Here is an 18,105-nt window from a genome sequence, read left to right as displayed (position 1 = left end):
TTGGAGCTCGAAGTTTGTATGCTTTATAACCTATCATTAGTCTTCTCTTGAAATTAAATTGAGCCTAGATCGAATTTTGGACATTTTGCTTTAGACTCATATTGGATAAATCTTAAAACAAACTCCTTTGATCAACTCAATTGTTATGACAAAACATGACAAGATGTCAAATTCTCTTGTATTATGAAAAATAATAGTATACAACAGAAATTTGACTCATTTTTCATTCTGATAGAAAAACTTTATTGTATATTTTTCGATTATGATGAAGAAAGTTTATTGCATATATACGTAAAAGGTCTTATTTCCCTCCGTAATTATAGTGAAATTTCCATTGAGGCGGCTGGAATTTTTGTGATACATAATTACAAAGGATCCAACTTAATCTTGAAATTCAATGTAAAAAATAAATTCTTTGTGGTAATTTCTTACACACATTGATCATTCTCAACTTAATATAATTCATTTTTAGTTTTTTTTTTTTGCTGAACTCACATGTCTGTCGGTCTTCTTAACAATTGTTTTTAGCTCTTATAATTTATTTAAATTTAGTTTGATGAGTTTTCCGTACAGACTAAACACCAGTGTCCCTCGTGGTGAGTCTTTGCTAGAGATATAAAAAAATATTAGAGTGGAGTTTTTTTGAAGAAAAAAGAATTAAACTTTAGTGTCACTTTACCAAAAGTTTTTATACCAAATTAAAATTAGATGCAAAATTAAATTCTAACAAGTATGATGATCCGGCTTGAGATTACAGAACAAAAAACAGGTGATATGAGACGACAAGTAGTTAAATATATAAAGTAGAAAGTTTTAATCTGATGATATATTCGAAATTCAAAGTTTAAAGTATGGGCATTAATGAAAGAAAAGGAAAGGGTGGCAGAAGGCATTGGAGGCTATTTATGAGGAATTCACGTTGATTATTTAAATTGGTTAGAATTGATATGAGTTCAAAATGTGTAGCAGAGGCAGTAGGGAATTTGGGGATTTGCAGGTTGATTTTGAAGTTGAAAGAAGCAGGTGACAGAAGAAGAGGTAGGTAAAATACATCCATAGAGATTGGGATCACGTAACTCCCAAACTCCTTACATCTCTGCTACCACACTGTCCTAAACTCTGTCAGATATGCTGTCTATTCAAATTTATTGCTCTGCCCCTTATCACGCACCCATTTAATATCCGCATCTTCTTATATCCCCACCCAACTCCACCGTTCCAATTCCCATCCCTTTCTATGGCTTCACCAAAACCCAAATCAGGGAAAATACTCGCAGAATTTCTAAAGGAACAACAAGACCCTTTCATCCTTGACCTTTACCTTCTAGAAAAAGGCTACTCAACCAAGAACAAAAAGAGAGAGCCTCTATTCCAATTTTCCAAAGTTCTTACTACTCTACACAAGAAGCTTGTTTTCCACAACCCTAGCTGTATTCTTATCAGGGAATCTCACATCATAAACCAACACGTTCTTCATACTGTCCCTCGTCAACCCGAAAGCAGTGATCAAACAATCGAAGACACGGATCGGTTCTCATCCTCAACCGCCACCAACTCAACCGTCTACCTCTCGTGCTCGGACTCCGATGAGGACGGAACCGCGGTGTCGCCACAGAAAAACAAAGCTTTGTTTTTTCCAAACAATTGCCACGCTTCGAATACGGGAATTCCGCAGAGGTATGAACTCAGATTCTGATGTACCCTTTTCATACTACTACATTATTATTCAATCATTTAACTTTTGTAATTTACGATAATCTTTAGTGCATATTTTTATCACTCGATTTTGGAGTAAAATTGTAATTTATTTTTAAGAAAAAAGTTTATTGATTAGTTTTGTTACTCTTACGAACAAAGCCAACAGACTACCGACAATGAAAAGCACGAGCAGAGATGCTTAGAAGGAGACCCTGTTCCAGAGTGTGGGAGTAGAAGTAAGTTTTGTGGGCTGTTATAAAGTGTGTTTAAAATTAGTTTATTAGAAGTAACAGTTTTATAATGATGTAGTGATAATGTAGCAGTTTCTGTAACGGAGGAGGCGACGTTGAAGCAGGATGTTTCGGGAATGGAAGAGAGAAGGAGCAGTTGCTGTGTGTTTGTACCGAAGAAAATGACGGAGGATTCGGTGTTATCGGTGGCTCTGTGGAGTTCGCTTATTCAGTCGGCGAAGAGAGAAAAGTGTAGCAAGGAATTGGGAGAGCTCCTTGGGGCAAACGCAAACGTTTGCCACGTCTTGAAGTCTAAAACTCTTTTGCATAAGCTAAAGCAGGTGGTGTTTTATTGCGTGAGAGAAATCAGTGTAAATGTTTGGAGAAAAGAGTGTAGGGAACACCAATGTTTGAAAGAATCAAGGGGACGTGAGGAGTTGGGGAAGATCATATGTGTGAGGACAAGGGAATTGGGTGGAAATGAGAGAAACAGAATAGCCAGCTTGCTGAGTTTGGATGAATGGAGTGAGTTTAAGCCTCAAGTGAGACATATTTGCGTTGAGATTGCGGACGCTCTTTTGGAACGCTTGACCATGGACATTGTAGCAGAGATGGTTTAACTTTACTCTGCTCCAAAACTTTAATTCATTTCGATTGCAAATGTAACTCCTTCTCAAACGTTGCCGTTTTCCACAATTGAAAAATTAAACGTGCAATCATCCCTTCCCTCCTCCCACAATGGTGTATGCTCACTTTTTTTTTATTAATCCTGCATAGTCATGTGTCTTAGTACAATGCAATTTCACTGCATCGATGCGGTTACTTTAGGATGACAATGCTAGAATATTCTTTTGGTTCCACAATCATACTTTAAAATATTAAATAAATTGTGCATGTAGAGTTTTAAAAGTATGATCCTATAAAATGTAACAGTTGGAGAATGGAGGGAAGGGAAAAAAGAATTATGCAGGCTGATTTTTCACCCAACATGAAAGTGACTATTAAAGTTTGTTTTGTGGGGGCCAAGATGATGATCTCTTCACCCACTATGGCCACTGTCATCGAGCCATTCTCCTTTCCATTAAAGAAGTGGTTTCGCTTCGTTGTGGGCTCAACGCCGCATTTACAATACGAGGCAAGCCTACGAGTATGCAGTACTCTTATAGGTACGTGATTGCGATGTAGTACTCACTCTCTTTAACTCACTATATTTTCCTTTCAGTTTTACTTCAATCTAATTTCAAATGAAAATTCCACCAAAACAAAAATACTTTTTCACCCACTTTTTCTCTCTCACCATTCCATAAATATATATTAAATCATGTAATTTAATTATAACAAAATTATTAAAAAGATAAAATGGTCAACATATCCTAATCCAAACATTCCAACTAGTGAACTTTCTATAAAGTAATTATTTCACTCTCACAAGAAAAAAAACATTGGGCGGAGAGATCGAACTTTCAAACCCTCCTCTGTTTTGCACTCAGCCCCGAGCCTACCAATTTTCCCAGTCCAAGATAAATATCGTGCTTTATAGAAAAGAGATTAAAATATATATATTATTAACTATTTTTTGGTACTAGTTTTTTTCTCATATCAACTAGGTTAAGCCGTTAGTGATTCAACCATAAAGATGTAGAAGTGATTCATTTTTCTTTCCATTGTTCTCCTGCCCTATATTGCAGGAGAAGTTTTTTTACCACATAACTGTATATGTTGATGGAAAAGCCGATCAAATAACAAGTCACTTTCAGTCCTCATTCTGTAAATACAAGATTGTTAAGGATATAAATTTTTATTTCATTTCAGAATGAAAACGAGATTGTTTAGGATTCAAAACTTTAGCTTGAGATGTTAGCAATGTACATAGAAGTGTTTTTATGATATAATATTTGGTAACAACATTATGGCAAGTCTAGTGACTATATGAGTGATGAATTGTTGAAAAAAAAAACATTTCACCAAATAATGATAGATTTTTACTTTATACAATACATTTACGATATTGAAAAAATATATAATTTGGTTTCTAAAATTTTATATATTATTTTATAAATTCTTGAATAATTTTAAGATTAATTATGATTTTGGTTTCTAAATTATAACACAATTTTTATTTTTGTTTTTATCTCAATTTCTTTAAATGACATTAACTAGTTTTTGATGTAACAAATAATAAATCATGTCAACACGGTTGGAAAAAAGGATTGTATCTATACATCTTTTAAATATGAAAATATAATGAGATTAAAATTTAAAATAAAGACGAAAATTAAAATTATATTATAATTTGAGAATAAAAACATAATTAACTCATATGTGTGTGATGCAAATGAGTCCTCGAAAGATTTTTCATTTTGCATCATCTTGTTATTTGTTAACAGACTCTTCGCAAAAGTTTACATAAATGTCTTTATTCCTTGTGTAAGTATTGTATAACTCATAATGCAAATGCATCCTTAAATATTATTTTACCAATATGTAATGAATCAAAATCAATCCAATCAGTTATTTTTTTTCATAGTTAATTCTTATTTAACTGTATTCTGTGTTGAATTTTCGTCTATGAAAATTATAATTTTTTTTATAAAATAATCAAATCTTTAATTAAATTTTAATAATTTAAAATAGACCAATTTGTTTTTTCATTTAAATATTATATTCGAAATAAAATTTATCCACTCTTTAGTCTGTTACTGTTATTTTAAGTAATTCTTAATGAATAACTCGATTTTTTTTTTTGTAAAAGGAGTATAAAGAAAAACATTTAAAAAAGTTGTTAAAAAAAAGTATCCGTAGTAAAGAGTAATTACCCTCCTGTTATTCAAAGTTGACGAAATATGAACATTTTTTTATTGCGGTCACTGTAAGTCAGCTACTATTTTTTTTTTACAGTTATCAATCAAGAACAAATTTAAAGAATTTAGATGTGAGAATCTCTACACCTTAGCTCATTAATAAATCAAATTGAATTCAAGGAGAAGTTCATTTTTTTTTCTTGGATAAATTTTTTTCAAACAATATATTAATTTAAATAATTTTGTTGATATAATCTACATTTTAGTCCCGAATTGTACAGGAGTAAATTTAACTTTTGAATAAGTAATTTTGTTCTGGCCTATAGTAAATTTATTGATTGATTATGATACATGGTGGGTTTGGACGGAAGAGAATATCCCAACACAACGTGGATTATACTTAAATTAAAAAAGGTTGTAGACACATCAATATTTATGTACATTATTTGGCTGCAATTAAGAGATTCTGACCAAATGACAGTCACGAACAACGCAGGATTGCTTGCAAGAGATAAACGACATGCTATTCCTTAACCTCGTCTCGATGCTAGCTTTAATCTGTAGTTTTTTGTTCCTCTCCATACTTTTCCTACTCTTGCTGCACTTTTTATAAGCTTCAAGAAATGGATCATGGTCTTGCATGCGATAATGAGGCTGAAAAGTGCAAGGAGGAAGTGGAATTTGCAAATCATGATCATAATTTCTTTGGAAACTTGTGTATGGAGGGGGTTGTAACTTCTTCACAAACTTGCGTTCTCTTTGAAGACTTTCAGCAACTGATACTTTCGGTATACCTGGTTTTCTTTCCCACGAAAATGGTACTTTCCCCGGAGAATGAGTTATTGGTTGATCCATGTTGTGTAATTTGGAGGAAAGAGGAAGAACGTTACACATTAATTTATGTATATGTGGTTTGTATTTATTCCATTATATATGTAATAGCTCGTAGCAAACATTGTCACAATGAGGCAAGTGCATTAAACGTGTAGAGTTAGAAAACGAAATTTACGAGTCAAAAAAGGTAACGCTAAGAATGGTATAAAACAAATAGTAGATGGTTAACTTGTACAAAGGGAGTCTAACATATATTCTCATCTAAAAAAATTAAATGTCTAAGTGTCTGGATGGAAATTTCTATACCTTATAATATATAGGAGATTCTAAGTGTATCTTATATTACTTAATACTTTATTGATTGTAGAATAATATAAAATACAGAATTACAATGCTGACTAATTTAAACAAAGATGTTGGTTTATGTTTCACATTAAATGTATAAGAATATGAACTCCTACAGTGACCGCCTCATAACACATTTTCCAGATAGGACAAGAAAGAAATGTCAAATAAAAAATATTTTTTTTCCACCACTATGAATTTTGAATAAATTTTATTATTTTCCTCGTTGTTTGAAAAAAAAAACGTTGAATCAATTGGCATTTCTCAATTTTAATTTCAAAATTCTTAATCGACGATTAGTTTGTCCATTGATATGTTTTAAGATATCATAGTTATCAAAATCATTATTGCAACCATTTTTTTTTGCTTCAGACCATGACTTATATAAGTTAATTAAGAAACTTATGTACTTTGAAGCTTTATGAATATACTATTCTAAACATATAGATCTGGATTGGTTTTACGTCTTGTTCGGTCAATTTTAATGGTAAAACATACAGTTGGGTGACAATAAAAAATCCTATTTATATTATTTGTCCTTTTTCAAATTTCAAAAGTATATTTTAAATGGGTGTAAAAAATCTTAAAAATATTTATCATTAATACTCTCAAATCATTTTTGTGAATACGGGATCGTAATTATTTTATTTCATTTTCTAGTATCAAAGTATTTTCTGTGACACATATTTTTTTAGGGGTAATTATGACAAAGACATTGTTGAGTTAGGATTCAAATCTTTGTTACGGTGAAACAACGTTTTCTACTTTTCTAACTTTTTTTTTGTATATTTTAAACACAACATAAGAATTATTTTCACAGAAAGTTTCAATTAATAATTAAAAGATAACAGAACTATAAATGAATCAAACATTTAAAGCCCAATTTATATTTGTTAACCAATACAAACTCAAGTTTACAACCTTTTCTCCATATAAGTTATAATAAAATAAGTTACATTTAAAGGGTGTAGCCTTTATCACTATGCTAACTTCAGTAACAAATAATGACATTTTTATATAACTCAGCTTAAACATAAATAATAAAGCCATGAAAATAAATGTCCCAGTAATTTAGAATATTTATTAATACAAAAACAAAGCATATATACTTTAAATCTCTTAATTACTCTCAAAGCCTTTGCAATGAAGTTAAACAGTGCTAATAACATCACTGGAAAACTTACAAGAAAAAATATCCATATACTTAATTATGTTAGGTCGAGATGCATTGCTTTTAGTGTGTTTGCAAGGTTGTTTAGGCATGAATGAGAGCTCAGGGGTTTGTGTGCATTTTTTGTAAGCTTGAAGAAAAGGATCTTCCGTTTGACTCTGCAATCGGAACAATCTATTTCTCATGGAAGAAGATTGAAGTGCACAAAAAGTAAAATTAGGAGCATCAACTGGAATTTGTTTATTATGTGCAGTCCTAGATGATGAAGATGGAGGAGGTTGCAACACTATGTTACTGAACCTTAACTCATTCTTCTGATATGTGACTTTAGAGAGACCAGGCTTGGATTCCCATGAAAAGGGTATGCTTACTCTTTTTTGAATGTAAACATCGTTATGAAGGGTATATTTGTTTCTAGTGCTGTACCTGGTGGGCTCCATGGTGTGGATGAGATATTGCCATTGCTGTTTCTGTTATATATATGCAAGTCTTTTCGATCATCTTTTGAAAGGGAATTATGCTTTATTTATGTCACGAGTTTCTCGATTTATCAATTTACAAGTACCGATTCTGTTGTAAACAGAGATAACTTGTAGATTATTAATTAATTCATAAACAAAGAAACAAGCAAGAAACACTATGGGTTCACGCTATATTTGACACAAACGTTTATCTAAACTTGCAACCGTAGAAAATAATAATAAACAAAATGATAATAAATAAAAAAACTTTTTGAAAATGTTTGAAATGCTATATTAACGTATTTTGAAGTGTTATTTCTGAGAAAACAGTATTTAGAACGGTAAAAATAAGTTAGCATCTTTATTAGGTTTAGTGAATAAATTTTGAGTGAATATTAAAAAAAAAATTGAATTATATGAATACTTTCTCTCCAAATACCCCTTGATAACATGGAATAATTATGTAGTTAATACCAATCCTCATTAAAATAAAAAACAATGAAAAATATGACTTCATAAAAGGGAGTAATCGATTTTATGAGATCGTATTTTTCATCTTTTAGATTTGCGTAATTTGGATTGATATAATTTCTATAACAATATATAATATCTCTAATTTTCAAACATACAATGCAAAGAGATTCAATAAAGACATATCAAACATTAACAATACAATACTTTTTAAATTAGTACAATATCTATAAAATATTGGTTTTTGCCTTAACATTTAAGGTAGATTATTTTCTTTGTTTTATTGAATCAACACTTCACAAAATTAATTTTTAGTAAGTAAATTTTAAGTATTCGATTTATCTATAGTCGTCGTCCAATTAATCTTCAAATTAAATATATAAATATTTTACTTCATTGAAATAACATTACCTGTTGATCGAGCTGTTGACTTAGGTAAAATTGAAATAAATCAAGGTGTTTATATATTTAATAATAGTATGACAATTAAATCACGAAAAGAAAAAGCTCACTTACAATACACAATAAAACGTTACTCAATACTTCATCATATAAATATTTCAAGCTTTATATTATATATTACATTATATTAATTGTAATAATTTTTATGTCTCGTCTTTTCTAGTTTTGAGCTCCATTTTTCGTAAATGAATGTAAATGACCGTGAAAATATACAGAATACAAACATAACAATAATGCAACCCGACCTTTAAAGTAAAAATCCGACTCGCAACCTGTTGATTATTGAACTTGCTTAAAATATATATAGGTATTTTAACACCCGCGAATATCACAAAAAAATATTTTATATACTTTTAAAATAAAATTACAAAAAATATATATAATACAATATAAAATAATATAATATAAATTAAAATTTAATTTTAATTAAATTTAACCTAAGAAAATATTATTTATTTATTTTTAATTAAATTTAATTAAAAAATATATAAATTAATTTATTGTTATTTTTTTTTGTGGATAACAGACCTCGATAGTACCGTACTCGATCCGTTTAAAAGCAGATATTACCTACTATCCATTATCTCCAGATAGTAACTACAGGCATACCTGTATTTGCAATTTTTTTGCCTAACCCAAATGTTATAATCCGAATGTTATAATATTCTTGAACAAAGTTTACCGATTTTTTAAAATATATTACCTGTTGCAAAAATTATTTTGTAAAACTAACTTTCAAATATAAGATATATTCAGAAGAAAAAAATTCTAACGTCCATATCCGGTCTAAAAGTTTGTTTATCGTGTTTTGAATTGTAATTTTCGGAAGTATAGGGTACTGGAAGAAATTGATGGGTGGAGAAAGTAATAGCCATAGTTAAAGGCCTGTTTTTTATTGGGCTTCGGTTATATCAAGTCCGAAAATATAGCCGGTTCGTTATGGTTTAGGGTTTTGAGCGGCGTGTCAATATCAGCTTTAAATACCCATCCCTCACTTCTCTGGTTACCGATAAAGAGTTATCTCAAACTTCGATCTCATCTCGGCGATCGAATTCGTAGCTTTTGCATCTCCAGTTTCGTTGTTTTTTCTTGTGATTTCAGTTCATGTGTTCTTGTTCACTTCGTGTAGCGATGCTTCCGCGAACTTGATTTTTCAATTCTTTGCAGTGATTTGTTCATTAGAAGATTCGTGTTTCTTTCCTATAGGATAGTTATTTTTTAGTGTTAAGGGGTTGACTGCGGTGATTATAAACAATTCCTCGTTCTGAATGCTATCGCCATGGCATGACAGACACGATTACACCCATAGAATATGAGCTTTGCCCCTTATATATTTCTCAATTGAGGTTTGATTTTGTTTAAATGTGATCTATTTTTCTTAATTTGTGTTTGTTGATAGTTACTTTTTGAGGAGTTAGGTTAATGATTTGCAAAGCATTTTTTTGATAATATAGGTGCTTTGTGTTTGCCCAACTCCTTATATTGATTGAGTGGTGTTTAAAGCTCTGACCTTAAATAATTGAGGTATGGGTTACGCACACCGCAATAGTACAATAAAAACTCAAATTTGATTAGGTTTTGAAGTGCAATCCTATCATATGTTGTTTTCATTAAGTTTAGATGATCAAGTTTTTAATTCAATACATAATCCTACTTTACTGTGCATATCATCATTAGATTACGCCTAATTCATAATATATATTAGCTTAAGTTTTTTAATTGAGTTTATTGAAATAGGTATGTTTTTTATGCAGGTAGTTTGTTTCTTTTTGATTGTGATGATCTGTAGCCTTATTTTTTTTATTGTTTTATTGAAATATATTTTGGAAACGTAGAAATTGTACATTATATGGTTTAAATCTTTTAAATCAATCTCAGTTGTATCAGTCAATGTTTTCTAAACTGTTTAATTATAAATTATTTTTGGAAGTATTAAATTATTAATTATTTAGAAACATAAAAATATATACAGTTATGAGCATTATTAAAATTTGATATTTTGATTATATTATTTGAAACCAAATTGTTTTTAGGTAAATAATTTTTGTTAAGTTTTTTTTTTTAAATTACAGTGGACAGTTAGATGATTCATTTTATAAATAAAATTGTGTACACATTTCAGGTTTTTTATTCTGTTGTATATGTGTTTTACTTTTTTATTCAGTGGACAGTTAGATGATTCAAGTTATAAAAGAAACATTAAATATTTGGTTTATTATTCTATAGTAGAAAGAATGCCCTTAAAATAAAATTGTGCTGAGTGTTTTATCACTCAGCATATTTTACTTTTAATTATCGGATAAGATTGAAGTAAATTTAATTTTAAAGATTACTTTCCCCTAAAATAATCAGAAGAGTAATGATAAAAGGGCTACAAAAGAGTAAAAAAAGGTTTGACTAATATTATAGGAAATATGATATTATAAAAGAAATGAGGTAAGCAAATAAAAAAATATATACTGAGGAGATTTTAACTTATATAAAAAACATTATCTCATTTTCATTGGATTTATTATTTTCTAATATAGATATAAGAATACAAGGAAAATAAGATTTTTTCCTGCTTAATATACATATCTGACAATTGGGATAGATAAATGCCTATTGTTAAATGCTAATGAACCCAACTTTATTTTTTGAGGTAAGTTTTATGATAACAGTATTTTGAATATATAAGTTACATTTTAAAATTTTATAAATAATTATAGAGATAAAATAATATTTTAAAATTTTTTGACGATTTGTGGGTAATCAATAAGAATACGAAATGTATAAAAGAGAAACAGTTAAAGAAAATGAACAATACGGATAAAGATAACAGGAAAATTATTTGAGATAGTAAATATTTAAGAAAATTGAAATTAGGTGAAAAATATATTTAAACAACTTCAATTATATTAAGTTTAGATATATGTCCATGTCAAAGTGATTACAGCTCTAAAAGATTTTGGTTTGAAAAACTTTTCATTGAATAATAATTTGTAGAATATGGTTTTACGATAACTGTTTCAATTTACAAAATTAGAAAAAGGAAATACGTTGTCTTTGCTCATAAATTTTTATATCAAAATGAAACTATATTTCAATTTGAATTTAGTAAATAAAAATTTAATAGAAAATGAGATTAAGCAGGGTAATTCATGTATTCTTGGTGATTAAAATTTGCGAATAAAAAAAATCATAAATGACAGAGGGCTTTAGAGTATTTATGTCTTAGCTGTTATTTAAAGATCAGATGGAGAAAATTTAGGAATGTCTCTCATATCAGATATGTTTATTTTTAAAAAATATGTAATTTAATTCCGATATATTATATATTAAATTTATGTTCTATTTATTCATCCTTACTGTCATATTTTAAAAGATATTGAAATTCAAATCAGAAATAAAGATATTAAAATTGATTAATTAAAGAAATAAAATGTTAAGTCCAATTATTCGGTTGATATTATAAATCTAAGAGGGAATATAGAATTTCGAATGTAAATACATGTGTTAAAATGACGTTTTGATATTTGATTATGTAATATCTCAAATTATATAGAATCATAGTTCATATTTTAATATAAGAGAATAGTTAGAGTAAACTGTAAATAAAGTTGTTAAGTTTATGATCATCTTAAATTGAGTCATGATTTAAAACTTAAACATAATAGAGTATTTCAAAATAATAAGGACAACTAAGAGTCCTAACTAAACTAAGCAGCATCGTCTTTCTCTAAAGCCTGTTCTAGAGGCACCTCATCCACCTCGGTTCACATCCAAGTGAATGATTATTGCAAAAGAAAAACATACCCAAGCAAAACACAAACACAAAAGCAAGGGTGAGCTAGATATACAAAAATCATGTTATAACAATCACACACAACATGCATGTTTAATTCAAAGTTAAAGAACCACACAACACCACTTGTTACACTTTACACTTGACTCGTCATTGCGGAGCTATGGCGGGTCATGCACTCGTGGTGGCTTCTACTGCTTTGCAAAGCCGTTGCCAATGGGTTTCACCCTACCATACTCACGAGGTTAGTCCGTTATCACTCACCTTGGGCCATACTGGAAGCACCCAAGACTAGGACCTCCTACTACTCCTCACCACATGGATCAATCCTCTCTACTTGAGAATGAAAGACCATTGGAGCGTCAGGAAAACTCTTAAGACTGAGCTTCCATGCAAATCATTCTAAACACACTGAAAGGGCACCACCATGTATCCCACTTGAGGATCATGGAATTACGTCCAATACTGATACTTTTCACTTTAACACCAATATGATAATGCACACATAAGCCCTTAAAGCAACTTGAAACAATTAATTAAAACAACATACTGGAATAAATAGAAATATGGGGCGAAAAGAAAACATCAACACAAAACGAGCAAGATCGAACACCCTATGAATGGTGGAGACCGAACGGTATCTCACTTCCCAATGGACAGTACCGAACAGTCCATAAAAGATAAGACTGAAGAAGTGGCCAAACACTATTTAGGACCGACCACTAAGAGATACTGAATGCTACTACGACCGAACACTACTTAAGAGACCAAACGCTACCTAAGACCGAGCACTATCAAGATCGAACGCTACCTAAGAGATCGAACACTACCTAAGAGACCAAACGCTACCTAAGACCGAGCACTATCAAGACCGAACGCTACCTAAGAGACCGAACGCTCAACAGCGCATGGTTGAACGGTTATGAGTTCACTTTCGACGAAACTGTAGAAATTCTTCTGTAGAATTATGAACAACACCTAACATAACCATTCCTAACCATTTTTACTAACTTCTAACACCCTTAATTCTTGTTTTATACTTAATTAAACTTATCTAAATGATTCTAAACATTCCTACTACCATTTTAAAGTGATTAAGACTCAATTTCAACTCTAAAACACCAATTTTCTCAACTTAGGGATCCAAAACCCAATCCTACTGCTTTGCACCTATTTCGATCAATTTAGTGACTGAAACAAGTCACAATACACTAGCTAAGACTGCCCCAACAATCCAATTGCGCTTTAGGCCCCAAATGCCCAAAATCACTACCTCACTTCCCCCAATTAGCTCTAAAACACCATAATTTCACTTAACTTTCCATTTCATTCAAGCTATAACAAATTTATCACTCCAAGCACTTCCAACACGCCCAATTACAACAGCTAGATTCAACAAATTCAGTTTATAGACTCACGCTACAATTTCATACATCATACGCATCAACATGTATGACCCACTTACTTTAGAGCTTAAACAAGCAAACAAAACAACACACCCATTAAGGAATTTAACATACGTACAAATATTGCATGCAAATTGAAAACATTTTCTAGCTCCACTTACCTTAGGGTTTCACAACTAAGCTCACAACTTGATTCAACAGTGCCTGACTCACAAGAACTCAACCAAACCCTACAAACCACCTAATGGGTGATAGAACAACTCTTTATATCTATGTTTTGACAATAGATTTAAGGAGAATGTTTCTAGTTACATAAAATTAGTAGAATAGCATGCCCTAGGTTCCAAAACAGAGAAGGAAAAGGGAAAATTACTTACTGGTCCGAATGAAGGAAGTAATCGGTTCAAAATAGAGCCCTCTACGCTGTGGACGTTTGGGCACCTCCTAAACGAACATGCACTGAGTCAGTAAGAGTAAAGATAGAGAAACTTGAAGTTCTGAGTTTTAGAATAAAGTTAGATGTTTATGCTAATGAACCAAAATATATTTAAAATCCATTTATATTAAAATAAAATCTGATCTCATTAGTATAATACACATATTTACTCTTTTAACCCATTTTTCAGGTTCTCACATGTTACACTTCATCGAATATTAAATATGTACATGTCGAAAATATTGAAAGTTTTAAGATAGAATATATTTGAAATTAGTTTAGAATATCCCTTTAGAGTTTGGGCTTGGGCCAGTAATTTGAGATAGACGGGTTATAAATGGAAGAGGGCTTTTGGGCCCACAACGGAAATCAATTTTACGGACAATGACGTAAGGGGATTTAGTTAGTGTCCGGTTGTTGGGAGCGAGAAAAGGAATCAGAGAAAGGGGTTTTTGTGATTGAATTGGGGATTTAGGGATTGGGTACAGTAGAGTAGAATGAATTTGAAGATGGATTCCGATAGAGCGAAGCTGTTCGTAGGGGGCATTTCTCGTGAAACCACCGAAGATGTTCTCAAATTCCACTTCGCCAAGTACGGTACCGTTTTGGACTCCACTATCTCCGTAGACCACAGCACCCGATGCCCTAGAGGTTTCGGCTTCGTCACCTTCTCTGACCTCTCCGCCGCCGATCAAGCCCTGCAAGACACGCATGTCATTCTCGGAAGAACGGTTGGTCCTTTTCCCTGTCTTTCCAGAAACTCTTGTTTATTCGAGCTTCAAGAAACTGAAACCGTCGGTCGGTTGAATTTCGTTTGTTAATATGTTGTAAATGTGTTTGATTTGACCAGTTCTGTTTTGTTGTCGTGTATAGGTAGAAGTAAAGAAAGCAATTCCAAGGAGTGAACAGCAACACCAAAACCAGTTACACAATAGAGGCGGAGGTAACTATAGTAGTAGTTGTGACTGTAGCAGTGACACCAACGTTAGGACTAAAAAGATTTTTGTGGGGGGTTTACCTGCTGGAATATCTGAGGAGGAGTTTAAGCAATACTTTGAGAGGTTTGGTCGGATAACTGACGTTGTGGTGATGCAGGACAGTGTTACTCACCGGCCCAGGGGGTTTGGGTTCATCACCTTTGATTCCGAGGAATCGGTTCAAAGCGTTATGGTGAAGAGTTTTCATGACTTGAATGGTAGACAGGTGGAGGTCAAGAGGGCTGTTCCTAAAGAGGGGAACCATGGGTATGATGGTTTTAGTAAATTGAGAAGTAAGAGTGAAAGAGGAGTTCCTAAAAGTTTTCCTCCTTACAGTCCTAGGAATATGCTTCCGGGTCTTGCTCCTTTGCCGTGGTATGGTAGTGACGGAGTATATGCATATGGTTCTAATGCTTACGGTTGTTGGTACCCTATGGGTGGGTATGGGGGGAACGGATATGCGATTCCGTCTGAAGCTTCTAGGAACTTCTGGTACGGGCCAATGATGGCTGGTCCTCAGGCATGTCAGGTGCCTTATGCTAGTGCTATTCCAAACTTAGCGTGGGGTAGGATTGGAATAGTAGGTGGTGGTCTAGGATCTTGGGGGTATGGTGGCATTCTTGGGTCTGCAACAAATTTGAAATTTGATCAACCTTTTATTGGCAACGGATTTGTTCCAGGCAACACGACGTTGCATCATGGTGTAAAGCAGAATGTTGTGGACTCTTCCAGTTTGAAAGGGAGCAATGGTGAAATATCTAGCTGACTGACTAAAAGGTTCCTTTTGCCCTAATTCATGTAGGTAAATACTCACTGACTGCTTAGGGGCTGTGAAAGATGGCATATTCTTTCGCAAGATGTTGTAAGAGTTAGTCACTCGACCTTATTACTTTTAATTTGTGAAGATACCTTTTTATGTGTCATAAACATGTAGTTTAGCAGCTCATCATGTTTAGTTATGGAGTTTTATTAGTAGAGGTTTCATGCATCTGTAAAATTTTCTTGCAAATCCTTATCTCTTATTTCTCTTTTAATATTTTTACACAGTGCGTGCTATTTGGTTTGTTTGGCTTAATTTTTTTGTTCCCCTTTGTTGAAATGCGTATTTTTTTTCATTATTTGATTGACTTTTTAGTTGCCGTTTTTCGTTCATATATTTGTGTTAATCAGCATGGTGTTATTTTTCCTTCATAGATAGCGCTAGTTATTACACCATTCAAGGTAGGATATATATATATATATATATATATATATATATATATATATATATATATATATATATAACTGGGCTTTCTAGGTTATTGTGTGTGTGTGTGTGTGTATATATGTGTTAATGCTTATTTTACATGCATATAACTGGGCTTTCTAGGTTATCGGCTTCTTCTGTGTGCCTTTATTTTGTTGAGTTCATGTTCATGTTAGTCTTTTTTTGCATAGAATGCTGATGACCGGTTGTTTGAAAACAGATGTAAGTTGTTAATATTTAGTCTCCACAATATTTTATATGAATGCTTCAAGGGATGCTCCTATTTATTTGGAAAATTGAGTACCACTGTACTTTTTTTAAAAATATTGATATTTGTCAGTTAGGCAAAAATCCGTTTTCCCTCCAGGGTAAAAAATGTGTAATTCTCTAATTCTATAATTTTTTTTTTATTTGGATCTCAAACATAACTATGACCTTGGCAAACATAATCGATGGCGTTATATGATTTGAAAAGATTGAGCTGAATTAGGCCTTTGGAAACCCTGGACCGGCTGGGAAAGAAGCAGTTGCAGACCTCTTAACTGTTTTCGCCACTCGGTTACACAGCCGTGGACTGCATTTTATTATGTAAATCTTTTCGAGGTAATAATCGGGAAAAGAAAAGTGAAATGGGCACCTAAGGATGTCCCGGTACAGGTCAAAATTTATTTCTTTTAAAATTTAATATAATTCTATTTATTGTATAATTGCTAGTCGTAATAACATGAAGACTGATATGTATTTTGGCAATGTGTCCAGTAGAAGTAAACTGTTATGCATATTCTACTTACAATTGTATGCTATAATATTTAATTTCCCTCAACAATGCCTCTATTTGTAATCTAAAACTGTTAAAATTGGTTATTGAGGCTAGTTAAGGTGAGGTTTATATAGAACTTCGGCGTAAACAAAGCCTATGAATTTTGATGTTCAATGAGATTGAACTATTTTGAGTTAGATTAGGTTGTTTGTGATAGGATGGCAGTGCTAGGAGAGAATTTGCCATCCTTTCATGCATTGTCCACATGATGTTTATATGCTTTTTAGCTTTAATGCAGTCTGCTCAAATAGTTCTTGTTAGGAAAACTCACAAAGGACTTCTACACAAGGTGACGAGAAAAGAAAAACATATGGAAGATATGTGCTTCATTATAATTTTAGGGTTTCGTTTAACGCAAGGAAGGAAAATGTATAGAGTGAAAACTGTATTTGATCTTTTCAGAAATTTATATGAAAAATGAAGAAAAAAAATGTATTCCTAAAGTTAAAAAGGAAAAAATTAAAATTGACTGGATGGTTAAAAAAGTTAGATATATATTTATGTATATTTAAAATCAATTTTTTGACGAAATAATTATTTATGGTTGCAAATTCAACTAAAAATTTCAAAGGTCTAATTTTTTAATAATTTTAGTGATACAAATTATTGGGAAAATGATCATATAAGACTTGTATTTAAAATATGTATTTTGGTAACGATAAGACAATTTTTTTATACGACGCGATATTTAATAAATCTCGTATTCATATTTTAAGATAGGGTTTAATATCCAGGGCTTTAGCTGTATTATATATTGGGAGTGAGATATTGCAAGTCTTTGATTATAAAGTTTTAATAAATTACTCCACAGATTAAAATGGTTAGAACAAAAATCTATGATCTGTATTAACATAATTCCTATTTTAAATTTTACAAAAGATGAATCGTTATTAGATAGGACAAGTGCATGAAAAACAATTTTTTGGGTCAATCAATGTAGTAAAGAGGAATGAATATTTAACT

At 31.6% G+C, this 18,105-nt stretch overlaps 2 protein-coding genes and 1 non-coding gene across 4 annotated transcripts; all 3 read left to right on the top strand.

Moving 5' to 3' along the window:
* The first annotated feature begins 875 nt into the window (after positions 1–875).
* Positions 876–2,662, top strand: LOC108330807 (uncharacterized). Of its 2 annotated transcripts, none has more exons than XM_017565366.2 (3): positions 876–1,677; positions 1,858–1,934; positions 2,019–2,662. In XM_017565366.2, the coding sequence occupies exons 1-3, from the start codon at positions 1,238–1,240 to the stop codon at positions 2,546–2,548; spliced, it is 1,047 nt and encodes a 348-aa protein (XP_017420855.2). In that variant the 5' UTR covers positions 876–1,237; the 3' UTR covers positions 2,549–2,662. The 2 variants fall into 2 exon arrangements, with proteins under 2 accessions (XP_017420855.2, XP_017420856.2); XM_017565367.2 differs by having other exon boundaries at positions 877–1,677; positions 2,022–2,662.
* Positions 2,663–9,705: 7,043 nt separating this feature from the next.
* Positions 9,706–9,794, top strand: LOC128196431 (small nucleolar RNA snoR8a). The gene has a single exon (XR_008248719.1). It is a non-coding gene; the product is annotated as a small nucleolar RNA snoR8a (small nucleolar RNA).
* Positions 9,795–14,501: 4,707 nt separating this feature from the next.
* LOC108330828 (RNA-binding protein 1) lies at positions 14,502–16,118 on the top strand. The gene is made up of 2 exons (XM_017565395.2): positions 14,502–14,830; positions 14,973–16,118. Exons 1-2 carry the CDS (start codon positions 14,597–14,599, stop codon positions 15,840–15,842), a joined length of 1,104 nt encoding a protein of 367 aa, XP_017420884.1. The 5' UTR covers positions 14,502–14,596; the 3' UTR covers positions 15,843–16,118.
* The last annotated feature ends 1,987 nt before the right edge of the window (positions 16,119–18,105 follow it).

This window comes from Vigna angularis, chromosome 4 (genome assembly GCF_016808095.1).
Source record: "Vigna angularis cultivar LongXiaoDou No.4 chromosome 4, ASM1680809v1, whole genome shotgun sequence".
NCBI lineage: Eukaryota > Viridiplantae > Streptophyta > Magnoliopsida > Fabales > Fabaceae > Vigna > Vigna angularis.
The sequence above is the reverse complement of the archived record's forward strand: the minus strand, read 5'-3'. Positions and strand labels throughout refer to the sequence as shown.